The sequence below is a fragment of the Lampetra fluviatilis genome, chromosome 76, assembly GCF_964198595.1.
Source record: "Lampetra fluviatilis chromosome 76, kcLamFluv1.1, whole genome shotgun sequence".
NCBI lineage: Eukaryota > Metazoa > Chordata > Hyperoartia > Petromyzontiformes > Petromyzontidae > Lampetra > Lampetra fluviatilis.
Window position 1 is genome coordinate 1,802,337 of NC_136350.1, and position 13,656 is coordinate 1,815,992.

The 13,656-nt window shown below is 41.8% G+C and overlaps 1 protein-coding gene across 1 annotated transcript in view; it reads left to right on the plus strand.

Annotated features, from left to right (window-relative positions):
* Window positions 1-13,656, plus strand: part of LOC144953457 (uncharacterized) — a 22,155-nt gene continuing 8,499 nt past the window's right edge. The window contains exons 1-2 of the mRNA XM_078884038.1: window positions 1-81; window positions 2,255-4,166. Of these exons, the coding sequence (XP_078740164.1) occupies window positions 2,265-4,166 (1,902 nt within the window). The 5' untranslated portion in view covers window positions 1-81; window positions 2,255-2,264. The remainder of the gene's footprint in view (window positions 82-2,254; window positions 4,167-13,656) is intronic.

Genomic DNA, 13,656 nt, shown 5'->3' on the forward strand with positions numbered 1-13,656 from the left:
CATCTCCCCGCCGCGCGCTTCCGTGTGACGTCACGAGATCCCAGGAGCTGCTTCTGTGCGCACAACTCCCTAGGATCGGAGGTGAGAAGTTCACATCGTGATGTTGGTTGTTGTTGTTTACCCAGGTACAGCCTCGCTTCTTCCCTCTCTCTCTCGTAGCGATAGCAATTGGGTAGCGGCAAGTATGGAATCGATGTCCAGGTTGCAACGGTACAACATGGAGCCTAGCCATGCAGGCCTTGCCTCCGGCCCTTGTCTGTATTTGCTTGCTAAGTTTAATTTGTCTTCACCTGGCTGACTACTTTACCGCTCAGAGTCTCCATACTCTCGTTCAGGATCGTCGAGTTTTTGTTTTGCATTCGGGGGGGGGGGGGGGGGCGATGTTTCTGCGCGTATTCCCGATTGAGTAATCTGCAGGCCGCTTTTCAGCACTGGAATATTCGGACGATACCAGCCCAGACGTTTACTTTTAGTTGGAATGAGACATCAAAGCATTACACAATTACACTCGCCAACCAACACGCTCACTCACACGCTCCCACTCATACACTTACACACTCACCCACTGTCAGCGAGCATCTATGAAGGCCAGCATGGCACACGAAGGGGTGGGTGACCAGCACCACGCCCGGATTGCCTTTGTCTCCCTAGTGGCGATGTTTACACACCGCACCAGGTACTTATTTGAGGCCGAGTTGACCTACGGGAGGCCTAGGACCAGTTCATATATGTGTCACTAGTGTTGGCTTTGAGGGGAAATCGAACCCAGGTCGATGGGTTCATAGCACAGCGCGCTAACCGATACACGACCACCCACACACACACTGGCCCACACACACACACACTCGCCCACACACACAAAGACAGTTTAAAGAGGTGAGTTTCCAAGACGGACTTAATTATATCTATCGACTCTCTTACTAATCAGGGTGACCGCTTAATTTGACCAGAGTGGTGAACCTGGAATGCTGGATTGGTGACGTTTGCACGGCAGTGGGTCCAGCCCGTAATTGTAGGTTAAGGTAAATGGATTTTGTTTGAGTGTTACGTAATTGTTTTCTATGCTTAGAACTATATTTTTCCCCATGTTTCTATTGCTAGTTTTGTTTATTTTACGTTTATTTCATGAGTTATTTACCAGCGATTGTAAATGTTGTGGATTTAGTTTAACACGTAGGCTTTTGCAACCATTATCCATAATAGAGGTTTTTGAGTTAGATCGTGTAAATATATGAATGTGTCGTTAAAACCCGACACCACCCGACACAGCCAACAAGTGTATACTCTTTGGTTCTTTCGGTAAAGTTACGTAGGTGAAAAATAAAAAATAAAAATAAATAAAAGTAAATTAAACCAGGAATGGTTTGAGAAGAAACTTGATGACTCTTTGGGACACTCTACAGCCTGCTTGGGACAGTGCGTGGACAAAACCTGCCCTGTCACTTAGTGAGGAGGCAGTCTGACCAGTGGCTTCCAAGTCGGTGTGAGTGCCCTTGCCCTTTATACCCAAAGCTCACTTAGCGCTCCTCCAGATGCGTTGTTCCTGGAGAATTCAGCGCTAATCTATCAGCGCTACAAAGGGTCATCATAAACCCATTGTGTACTACATAAGGATGCGTTCCTGACAATGTTATAGCTTTAGTATGAATAATATGAGGGTTTCATTGGGGTATCGGTAATAGCGCTAATAATACAAATACTAAACATTTAATAAACCTAATTTATAACATCAGTAGTATGTACTGTGCTTACGAGTGCATTCTACTTTACTAATCCTACAAGTCAGTGGAGGAAGACAAGGTTGAAGGAGCTGCTGCGCTTCTAGTCCGGGTCATTCTCAGAGAAAGGCTTCAGGACCTCCCTGATCTTAGTGAAGCCCTCAATATAAATTTGTGTGGCGAGGTTTTTTTAGGTGGAGCCTGAGACTCTATCCTGATCGTGTGAGTTCTCAACTGGCTAAACGAGTCAATGTTTTTTTTAATATAATCATGACCACGAATCGTGATAATTAAATCGCGGGGTGTGGAGTCTGGTTGGCTGAGAGCATGCGTCGCTCTCATTGGCAGAGCGAACAATGGGTACGTTTGCTTGGCGAGCGCTGCTGCGTGTTCTCACTCGTGAGCACTTTGTAAACTAAACAAAATTAAGAACAAAAATATCCAGGACAAAGAGCGCTGTAACAAATCTGCACTCTAAAGGGTCGCACTAAGCGAGGTCTGCCTGTATATTGTGTGTAATATGTATGTATCTGCAGATTCAATCACATGGAGAAGAGAGGCTCGGCAATAGCTGGAAGTAAAAGGCACCAATGCATCCAGTGTCGATACAGCACAGATCGTATGGATAACTTGAAGAGACATCAGAGAAAACATTCAGGTGAGAATCCTTTCAAGTGCACTGTCTGTGGGAAGGAGTTTATATTATCAGGAAACCTAAAGAGGCATGAGAATATTCACAAGGAGAAAGTGAAATCGACTTGTGAAAGTCAACATGCTGCAATGACCCCATCTCTCATGAAACAAGAATCAGAAGAAAATTCCAACTTGGCAACACGGCCAGGAGTGACAGTGAAATGTGAAGAAGTGAAATGTGAAGAAGTGACGGTGAAATGTGAAGATCAAGATTCGATTCTAGGAGCCAATCTACAAGTGGATGGAGGCAGCATAAAGCAGGAGGAGCATTGCGATTCTGAGGGAGAACGAATCAATCACATAGAGAAGAGAGGCTTGGCAAAGGCTGGAAGTAAAAGGCACCAATGCATCCATTGTCCATACAGCACAGATCAGATGGGTAACTTGAAGAGACATCAGAGAAAACACACTGGCGAGAAGCCCTTCAAGTGCAGTGTATGTGGTAAGGCATTTGCAGAGTCAACATATCTTAAGAAACATAATAGAACACACACGGGCGAGAAGCCCTTCAAGTGCACTGTGTGTGGCAAGGCATTTGCGCGTTCAGAAACTCTACATATTCATCAGAGAACACACACCGGTGAGAAGCCCTTCAAGTGCACTGTGTGTGGGAAGGCATTTGCTCATTCAGACATTCTTCATGTTCATCAGCGAACACACACAGGTGAGAAGCCCTTCAAGTGCACTGTGTGTGGGAAGGCATTTGCTCAACCATTAACTCTTCATATTCATCAGAGAACACACACCGGTGAAAGGCCCTTCAAGTGCACTGTGTGTGGGAAGTCATTTGCTCAATCAAAAACTCTTAAAATTCATCAGAGAACTCACACAGGCGAGAAGCCCTTCAAGTGCAGTGTATGTGGTAAGGCATTTGTAGAGTCAGCACATCTTAAGAAACATAATAGAACACACACGGGCGAGAAACCCTTCAAATGCACTGTGTGTGGCAAGACATTTGCTCGTTCAGAAACTCTTCATATTCATCAGAGAACACACACTGGCGAGAAGCCCTTCAAGTGCACTGTGTGTGGGAAGGCATTTGCTCATTCAGACATTCTTCATGTTCATCAGCGAACACACACCGGTGAGAAGCCCTACAAGTGCACTGTGTGCGGGAAGGCATTTACTCAACCATTAACTCTTCACATTCATCAGAGAACACACACCGGTGAGAAGCCCTTCAAGTGCACTGTGTGTGGGAAGTCATTTGCTCAATCAAAAACTCTTAAAATTCATCAGAGAACACACACAGGCGAGAAGCCCTTCAAGTGCAGTGTATGTGGTAAGGCATTTACAGAGTTAGCACATCTTAAGAAACATATTAGAACACATACGGGCGAGAAGCCCTTCAAGTGCACTGTGTGTAGCAAGACATTTGCTCGTTCAGAAACTCTTCATATTCATCAGAGAACACACACCGGTGAGAAGCCCTTCAAGTGCACTGTGTGTGGGAAGGCATTTGCTCAACCATTAACTCTTCACATTCATCAGAGAACACACACCGGTGAGAAGCCCTTCAAGTGCACTGTATGTGGGAAGTCATTTGCTCATTCAAAAACTTTTAAAATTCATCAGAGAACACACACAGGCGAGAAGCCCTTCAAGTGCGGTGTATGTGGTAAGGCATTTGCAGAGTCAGCATATCTTAAGAAACATAATAGAACACACACGGGTGAGAAGCCCTTCAAGTGCACTATGTGTGGGAAGGCATTTGCTCTTTCAAAAACTCTTCATGTTCATCAGAGAACACACCAAGTTCATAAGTCCTACAAGTGCCTGGTGTGTGGGAAGGTATTAGCTCATTCAATGTCTCTTAAACATAAGACAACACATCCAGGTGAGAATCCTTTCAAGTGCACTGTCTGTGTAAAGGAGTTTACATTATCAGGAAACCTAAAGAGACATAATATCTACAAGGAGAAAGTGAAATCGACTTGTGAAAGTCAACATGTTGCAATGAGCCCATCTCTCATGAAACGAGAATCGGAAGAAAATTCCAACTTGGCAACACGGCCAGGAGTGACAGTGAAATGTGAAGAAGTGAAATGTGAAGAAGTGACGGTGAAATGTGAAGATCAAGATTCGACTCCATTACCCAATCTACAAGGGAATGGAGGCAGCGTGAAGCAGGAGGAGCATTCCGATTCTGAGGGATTCTGAGGGAGAGCAAAGCAATCCCCAGCAGTTTGTGGATGTCGAGGTGTGGGTGGAGTTTTTGGACAAAGCTGAGTAGGAGGGGCCAGCACATGTGAAATGGCATCTGGGAAGATGTGTAACCAGGAGTTTTAGACAGATTTTCCAAAGCATTCGCCTTATTCACAGGCTTCTGTCATTAAAAAAATGCATATGGGTATCGGTGTCATCCAATCAGAGATGAGCTTTATGTACATATGAAGTAATTGAGTGTCAAAGTGAAATACAGGCAGTCCCCCAGTTACAGAAAGGTTAGGTTACCAAAGGGTTAGGTTCCAGAGATCCTCAACCCAAATTTCCGTATGTTAGAAACTGAACAGTTTTCTCCCAATATAGCGATACAATCCCATAGCCAGAAATATAGTAGCCAGAAGGTTTGCAGAGCACCTTGGTCTCGGGAAAAAACAATATCATGAGAGCCCACAGCATTATAGCAATGCTCAGCAACGGCGGAGGAATTAATTCTGCCGTGTTTCAGATTTTACTTCTTCACATTTCACTGTCACTAGTTCGTTTTTTCTCAGTACTGTATCGCGATGTCATCCGTTTTCTAACACACCTGTATCGTATCGCTGTATATACGCTCTGCACCTCCTATGGTTCTTTCACTTAATAGAATATCGACCTTATCCATAATTAAACTAATGGAAAATATACTGTATATAATTGTTTATACCACTATACAATTTGATATTTATTGCTATCAGAAACCAGTCTTTGCGAATGTTCGTTTACCGTGCATTACACTAGGCCTAGACCTCCGATCGCTGTTGGCTGAGACCATAAAGAATTGAAGTGTAATTGTGTTAAATAAAGTACATACAGTAAATTACTCATGAAATAAACTTAAACTGTAAAAAACTACAGGACGATGTGGCGGGTATACACATGGTAACAATTACGAAATTGCTTAATTTCGTATTTATTAAAGTGCATTTAAAAATCAATCGTAAAAAGAGATTAGGAGCATCCAGAAAAGCACGGCCACACTAGGCAACCACTTTAATAGCAATGTCCAAAAGTTACAATTTATACTTCATCATAAATTACTTAACTTTCAAAATAGGCTCGTAATGTATGCTTTAATAACTAAAGTCCCCCGGTTGCAGAAGGACTTGACTTACGAAAATCCGATTTTATGGAAATACTTCCAAAAAATTCACGTAAAAATTTTAAATATGCGGATTTTTTCGCGTTACTTAAGCACAAACAATGCAGCGCGGTAAGATTTCGGAAGCGTAAGGCCTTACGCATCGCTCTACCCAAACGCCGCATGCATCGAGCACGTGCTTCACTAGGTTAAGGTAAATGGATTTTGTTTGAGTGTTACGTAATTATTATTATTTTTTCCTTGTGTAGCATTACGTAATAATTTTCTATGCTTAGAACTATATTTTTCCCCATGTTTCTATTGCTAGTTTTGTTTATTTTACGTTTATTTCATGAGTTATTTACCAGCGAAACGTCATACTCAAATTGTAAATGTTGTGAATTTAGTTTAACACGTAGGCTTTTGCAACCATTATCCATAATAGAGGTTTTTGAGTTAGATCGTGTAAATATATAAATGTGTGGTAAAAACCGACACCACCCGACACAGCCAACAAGAGTATACTCTTTGGTTCTTTCGGTAAAGTCACGTAGGTGAAAAATAAAAAATAAAAATATATTAAAGTAAATTAAACCAGGAATGGTTTGAGAAGAAACTTGATGACTCTTTGGGACACTCTACAGGAAAGCTACCCACACAGATTCCTATCTGAAACCTGAATCCCACCACTATCCGGCACAAAAGAATTCCCTCATCAAAACACTGCACGATAGGGCCCACTGCATTTCTGACCAACACCACCTAGCCAGTAAACTGGAACACGACACCAGACCCTTAAGATGAATGGATACTCGGACCGCATTATCCGAAAAGCGGTTTCTCCAACCATGGAGAAACAATTCCCTGAGACGCCGATCAAAACCATAACGTTACCATACATAGCAGGCGTTACCAAAAGATTGCCAAAATCTTAAACAAACACAAGATCCAGGTCCGATTCAGTACAGTACACAAAATCCGTGATCTAATCCCATCTGTAAAGGATGCCATTCCTGACTTGCAATACCCTGGTGTCTACAAAAAAAGTTGCATCAGTGGTGATTGTTACATTGGGGAAACGAAAAGTCATGTCTCTGACCGTGTCCGCGAGCACAAGTCAAATCTGAAACACGGCAGAATTAATTCCTCCGCCGTTGCTGACCATTGCTATAATGCTGTGGGCTCTCATGATAATGTTTTTTCCCGAGACCAAGGTGCTCTGCAAACCTTCTGGCTACTATCAAAGGTGTGTTCATGAAGCCATCCAGATATATAAGCATAGACATAACTTCAACCGAGAAGATGGATACAAATTGAGCTGCTTTATATTTTGCTTTCCTATCTGCATCTCCAGTTTCTTACGTCTAGCCCTGCTTACTCCCATCACTTGGAAATTTGCCGTTGCATTTCGAGCATGCAGCTTTCCACCCTCCTCTGACCCACGCCCCGCCCCCACACGCTCTCACTCCTATCACTTGGAAATTTACCATACATTTCGAGCATGCTGCTTTCCACTCCCCTCTGACCCACGCCCTGCCCCCACACTCTCTATCCTTGGCTCCCCCCCTCCCTCATTAAAAGCAGCTCTTTTGCCTACTTCAACAATTGTTTCTTGCTGTGGTTGTCCGCACCTGATGACAGACGCTTGTGTTTCGCCCGAAACGTGATTTAATTTACTTTTATTTTTTCACGTACATGACTTTACCGAAAGAACCAAAGAGTATGGATCCTTGCAGTCATGAAAACTTCAAACCTAGAACAAGAGTATAGTAAGTGTTGTCACGTAAACAGAACATGCCAATTCGTCACTAGTCCAGCGCACCGGTTGTGGCACACCGGTTAGTGCTGTACTAGTGACGAATTGGCATGTTCTGTTTACGTGACAACCCTTACTAGTTGGCTGTGTCGGGTGGTGGAGGTTTACGACGAATTTATACTTACACGGCCTAACCCAAAACTATTATGAGTTATTTACTTATGTACTTTGTAACACAATTGCACTTCAATTGCTTTTGGTCTCGGCAAACAGCGATAGTAGAAGTCTATGCCGAGCCTCATGCACAGTAAACGACCATTCGGAAGTGACTGGTTTCTATTAACAATTCATATTTAAATGTTTCCTGGTGTTCCTAAACAATTGGATAGAGTATGTTATATTAGTTCAATTTTTGGTAGTGTTGAGGTAGATATTCGATTAAATTATAAAATCGTAGAAAGTGCAGAGGGTACGTATGCGGCCATCACCAGTGATGATTATCCTTTTTTTCAACAGTTTTACTTAACTTGAAAGCTGTGTCGTGGTCAAATCTTGTAATGTACATTTCGTCCACTTCCCGTTGTCCCATCAATCCCTATGTTTGCACACGTACTGAGTTCTGGTGACAATGCATGCCTGTATCAAAATCGTAATAAGTCAATCTATTAATTGGCTCCTTTAAAGCAATTAACATTTTGTATGGACACATTATTTATATAGATATTTGTGTAGGTCAAAAATGCCGCGGTCCCTACACTCGAATCGTCTCGCCCAAGAAGCAGGCGCCACGTGTCTCAGGCAGATTAATTTCTAAAATAATAAATTTAATCAGGCAAGCGCTGATGTGGCAGCAGGCGCCGCATCATTGACGTACTTCGACGGTGAGTTAAACGAAATTGTGAAAAAAAATGCAACTTCATTCCTCTGTTTGCATGTCGTCAAATCTTGTAATAAAACTGTCGTCCTGTTCACCTTGTCCAATCGAGTTATCAAACTTCATTCCTCTGTATGCCGTGGTCTAATCTTGTAATCAATTGTCGTCCAGTTCATGTAGTCCAATCGATCCCAACTTTAGCACACATACTCAGATCCAGATACAATGCATGCCTGATTCAAAATCTGCATCAATTAATCAATTGCCTCGTTTAAAGCAAGTGATATTTTGTATGCAAGCCTTATTCGACGAGTGTTTTGCGAACAGGTTTTCTGAAAACAATATTAATACCAACCTAGGAGTCGAGAGTTGTTTGTATGTTGTGGTCAAATAATCTAATCAAAATATCGTCCAGTTCCGGTTGTCCAATCGATCCCAAATTTTGCACACTCAGATCCAGAGGCAATGCATGCCTGCATCAAAATCGCAATCAATTAATCAATAGCTTGGCTCGTTTAAACCAATTAATATTTTGTATGGAAGCCTTATTCGACAAGTGCTTTGCGAACACGTTTTGTGAAAAATATATTAATACCAACGTAGGAGTTGAGAGTTCGAAACTCGCCTAGAACATTTTCTTAGTACTATTGTATTTTTCCTTATTTAAGGTCAACAGTAACATTCAATGCTTTGGTGTCTTTACAAAAGTTTATTATGATTTAGTGCATCCAATGGGACAATGCATGGAGAGGGTCCGTGGCGTCATTTTGGCACTCACCATATTTAAAGCGAACTTTTAACATTCATATTGATGTTTTTTCCATTTCAAAATTAAGCTGGTTGTGGTGGACAAATCGGTTGAGTGTTGCCCTTTTCAAAACATTCTGCAATCAAATCTGTGAAGTCTGCACCAAACGCTGCTATCCTACTAATATTTACAGAGTACGAGGCAATGAAAATTCATTGCACTATCTACCAACCGAATTGTCATCAAAGCAAACATTGCAAATGTGTTCACGTTGCATGCCACATCAGCAATAACAATAGAGCTGCACCGTCAAAAGCTCACTGGAATAATGTGGATCCTGGTGAAATTCCAGATGTTATTTGAGTCTTACCTCAGCCAGAATAACGTCTATTATAAAGAGTTATACCTTTTTGTGAAGATCATCAAATTCACTGGAGTATTCGGTCAATATGGCTTCCGTGCACAGGCAGTGCTCTTTGCTATGGACATCTTGAAGTTAGTGACACTTCCACGAGCAATGGCTAATACTGGAATGTTGACATCACAGAAGATCTTGAAAATCTCAACACCACACGCGCATTCTCTTTACATCGTGAATAGGTTTACAATGCACTCAACTGGCTAATTCGAAACAATCCACTTTATCGGGATTTAACAATCAATGAAGAAGTATACATTGCTGATGTACTTAGTAATAGGTTTTTACCCTTTTAACTGGCAACAAGGGATCATGTTTGCATTAACCACAACACTTGCAGTCAAAATGCAAACAAAAAGACAACTGATAATGTATGCACTGTCCTTGAAATTGATCGGTCCACACCCGAGACGGCTTTTATTAGAGCCTAGTCTCACATGGTGTTGGACCAGATGATGCCAAAAGGCGCACAACTCAAAGACAATGCACCATCAGAGTATTGAGAGCTCGGGGTAAGCAGTTAAAAGGGTAAAAACCTATTACTATATCTTGCTACTGGCAAAGGAGGTCTCAATCGCTAGTGTACGTTAAATTGCTATTCATGCGCAACAACCAGTGGGGCAAAATCACCCGCAAGAACCTGCAAATGCTTACATGCTCATCCATGAAAGATCTAGATTTGTGTGGCTGCATGGCATCAAGCAAATTAAGATGTGTTTACATGGGCCAATGCAAGTGTGCAATTTTGTGCAATGTTGTGGGCAAATATTGTAAGAGCTGCTTTACTGCCACCAAGCATATGGACCACAAACACATTCAACGTGAACTTGATTGCGGGTCATGCAATGTATGAAGCCATTCGATTGGCCAAACTTGTGAGTCTACGATATGCAATGACAGCTAACGGATATCTGGAAGTCAAACATTTTTATGCCATAAGAAACGACTTCATTAATTTCAACTCATTCTCAATAGCCTATGATGAGGAAACACTTTTCGTTGTAAGTCTACAAGACTCAGCCAATGAGGGCGATTCGGAAGGAATCACTTTGGGCGATGCATTTAATGATTTGTTCACAAATCATCGGCTGGTGTACGAATAACAGGATCGAAATAATTAGGAATTATGCATTACAATGACAAATACTACACTGATTCACATTCATGTGGTCAGAAAGATGCACCGGCAGGCAATGGAAGAGCATGCATAATTGAGTGTGACACAATTAAAGAACATAAACGAATCTGCAGACGATCAACAGGATCAAGACATTTTCAATTCATCATCAACTTCATCGATGCTCATCCAAAAAAGTTGCAACAGATCATGAAAACTGCTATTCTAGCCTTCTGGTTCAATACAAACCATACAGAAGTTAACAAGAGCTATTGCAAGAATTTGATACTGCAAAGGAAGCATTTCTAGCAAATGAACAATAGCTCAAACAGTTGAGTGACCATATGCAAGTGCATCGTGAACGCGACGGACAACTGGAGAACGCATTAAATCAAGTTCATGCACTCAACAATCTCGAAGAAGCTGTACCAGTTCAAATGGAAGATGAAGAAGAAGAGGTGGCAGATGTCCCAATGAATGAAAAACAATTCCAATCGGCACGTACAGCAATGAAAGTAGGACCACAGGAAATGTTTTGAATGGTTGCAAAAAGCATTAACATACATTTGCATGAAGACCCTGAGAGTGAAGACTCTCGTCTTCATCACTGGTCGAGCTGGAGTGGCCAACACATTCCTACTGAAATTGTTGAAATATCAAATAAATCGTTGGTTTGCAAAGAAAGCTGTCATAGTCTGTGCGTTAACTGAAGTCGCTGCGCGCCTTATCGATGGATCAACTATTCATTTCACATTCAAATTGTCTGTTCAAAGAGATGGTTGAAGCGCTACCATGTCACCATTATAACCCGACATTACTTCAGAACCACGCGACTACAATGGAAGGACATTGAATGCATCATCATCGATGACATATCAATGGTCTCATCAGATGCTATGCATGATTGATATGCGTCTTCGACAGCTGAAGAATAAGTATGATCAATTTTTCAGTGGTATCAATGTCCTGTTCTTTGACGATTTGATGCAGCTTCCTCCATTTAGACCAAAAAACACAACTGTCACTCCTATATATGGTCAGCCAGAACATCGACAATCTGCCACTCATCTATGGAGACTATTCACACTGCGGGCTTAAAGCAAATATGAGACAGCAAGGTGAACACATTCCTGCGGAGGGAGCTGATATGAACGTTGGGTTGCTCGGTCAATGGCCAGGGTCAACGGCGGCGTGGTGTATTCCGCAAATATGCCCGACTGTGAGGGCGGGCACAAGCCGGCGTGAGTAGGTTAAACGTTGAGTTTTATAAGGGCACCACGGGGTGACCAGCCCCTCCCCACCCAGCCCCACCCCTCCCACCCCCCACCCAGCCCCACCCCTTCCACCCCCTACCCAGCCCCACCCTCCCCACCCAGCCCCTCCCCACCCAGCCCCTTCCCACTCAGCCCCTCCCTCCCCACCCAGCCCCTCCCTGCATAACGGACACAATAATCCCCTGTGGGCTGTTGTAACCAGGAGGTTCCTACCAGTATAATACGTTCATCACTGTATTGAATGCATTGAGTTGGAGAAATGAGAGCTGAGCATTTCTCAGTATTGGAAAGCAAACGTCATCAACAACCAATTGGAGAGTTTGCCATAGATAAAGCTCTGCGAATCTATCCATCGAAGAATCAAGTTAATGCTCATAATGAAGCAGGGCTTCAATACTTCAGAGCCCTATGTACACAACAACAGTACAAGATCAATTAGTGGATGCTGCAAGAAATGTTGAAAATATCGGAATAAACACAATCATTCCAAAGGACATCAATAAGACTGGAAGTTTGCCATGTGAATTGCTAATATATATAGGGGCCAAAGTCATGTTAAGATCCAACATTGATGTCTCGAAAGAATGTGTAAATGGTGTTGTTGGATATATCCGAAAAATCAATTGCCCTATTCCTAGTTGTGCATAATTGCACGAAAGACAAATACCTGAAATAGTTGCAATAGACTTTGGCAAGGACGACACCAAATGAAGCCAAAATCAGTTCCCTGCTACTCGTGGCTATGGTACAGCTGAACGAAGAATGCTGCCACTAATTCTATCATGGCCATTGACACTGCACAAAATGCAAGGATGTACAGTGGATCATGCAGTCGTGTACTTAGGATCAAAGCTCTTCGAAGCAGGTCACGCATATGTTGCCTTAAGTTGTGTTCGCTCGCTGGATGGACTTCCAATTGAAGATTTGGACATCCTAAAACTAACTGGAAAGACACCATGCTATAATGAAGCATTAGCAAAAATTAATAACATTAAAAATCGTTAACCAAGTTTAGGAAACTCGATTTGTGTCTCAACAACTTTTACACGCAAATATGGTTGAGTACATTGAAAACAACATCCAGTTAATTGCAAATAACATCCAGTTAAGAACAGTGCTCTCAGATCGCTCTATAAAAGGTAAGGTCCACAAAAGAAGTAGACAGTCTTAGACTGAGTATTTTTTGTAAGTATTTCTAAAAAGTATCAAACAATTTCCCTTGTGAAAAAAATAATTGTTAAAATTAAGACTAAAAATTTAAAAAGAAACTCCTTAAAAAATGTTCTTTTTTTTAAACAACGGTTTTATTTTGAAGTGCACTCAAAAGTATAAACAAATTCAGCCGTCACCAGCTGATCAGAATATGTTTCGCCATTTGTAACTAAAACATAAAACCGTGGGGCGCTCCTTTAATATCACTTATCTTAATCGATGACCAACAATAGCTAAAGAAAGTTACCAACAAATGGTACTCAATAGCAAAACAAAATACTATTACATTTCTAATAATATAGCGGGACTGTCTCTATTTCCTATTACCAATCTCACGATGCTACTTGGTTGAGATGGCTTGATGTCTTAGTAGCACATTTAGAATCATCAAAACTATTCCATGCTAACATTCAAGTATTTAGGTTTCGAAGAGTTGGAACAAAGTAAAATATTAAATGCCTTGTAGCGTTCAAACTCAAGTCTCACAATAAGGGAGTGGTATCTGATATCACTAGAAAATGGTAAGGTGTAAGGTCTTAGGCAATGTAAAATAAAAAGCCTAG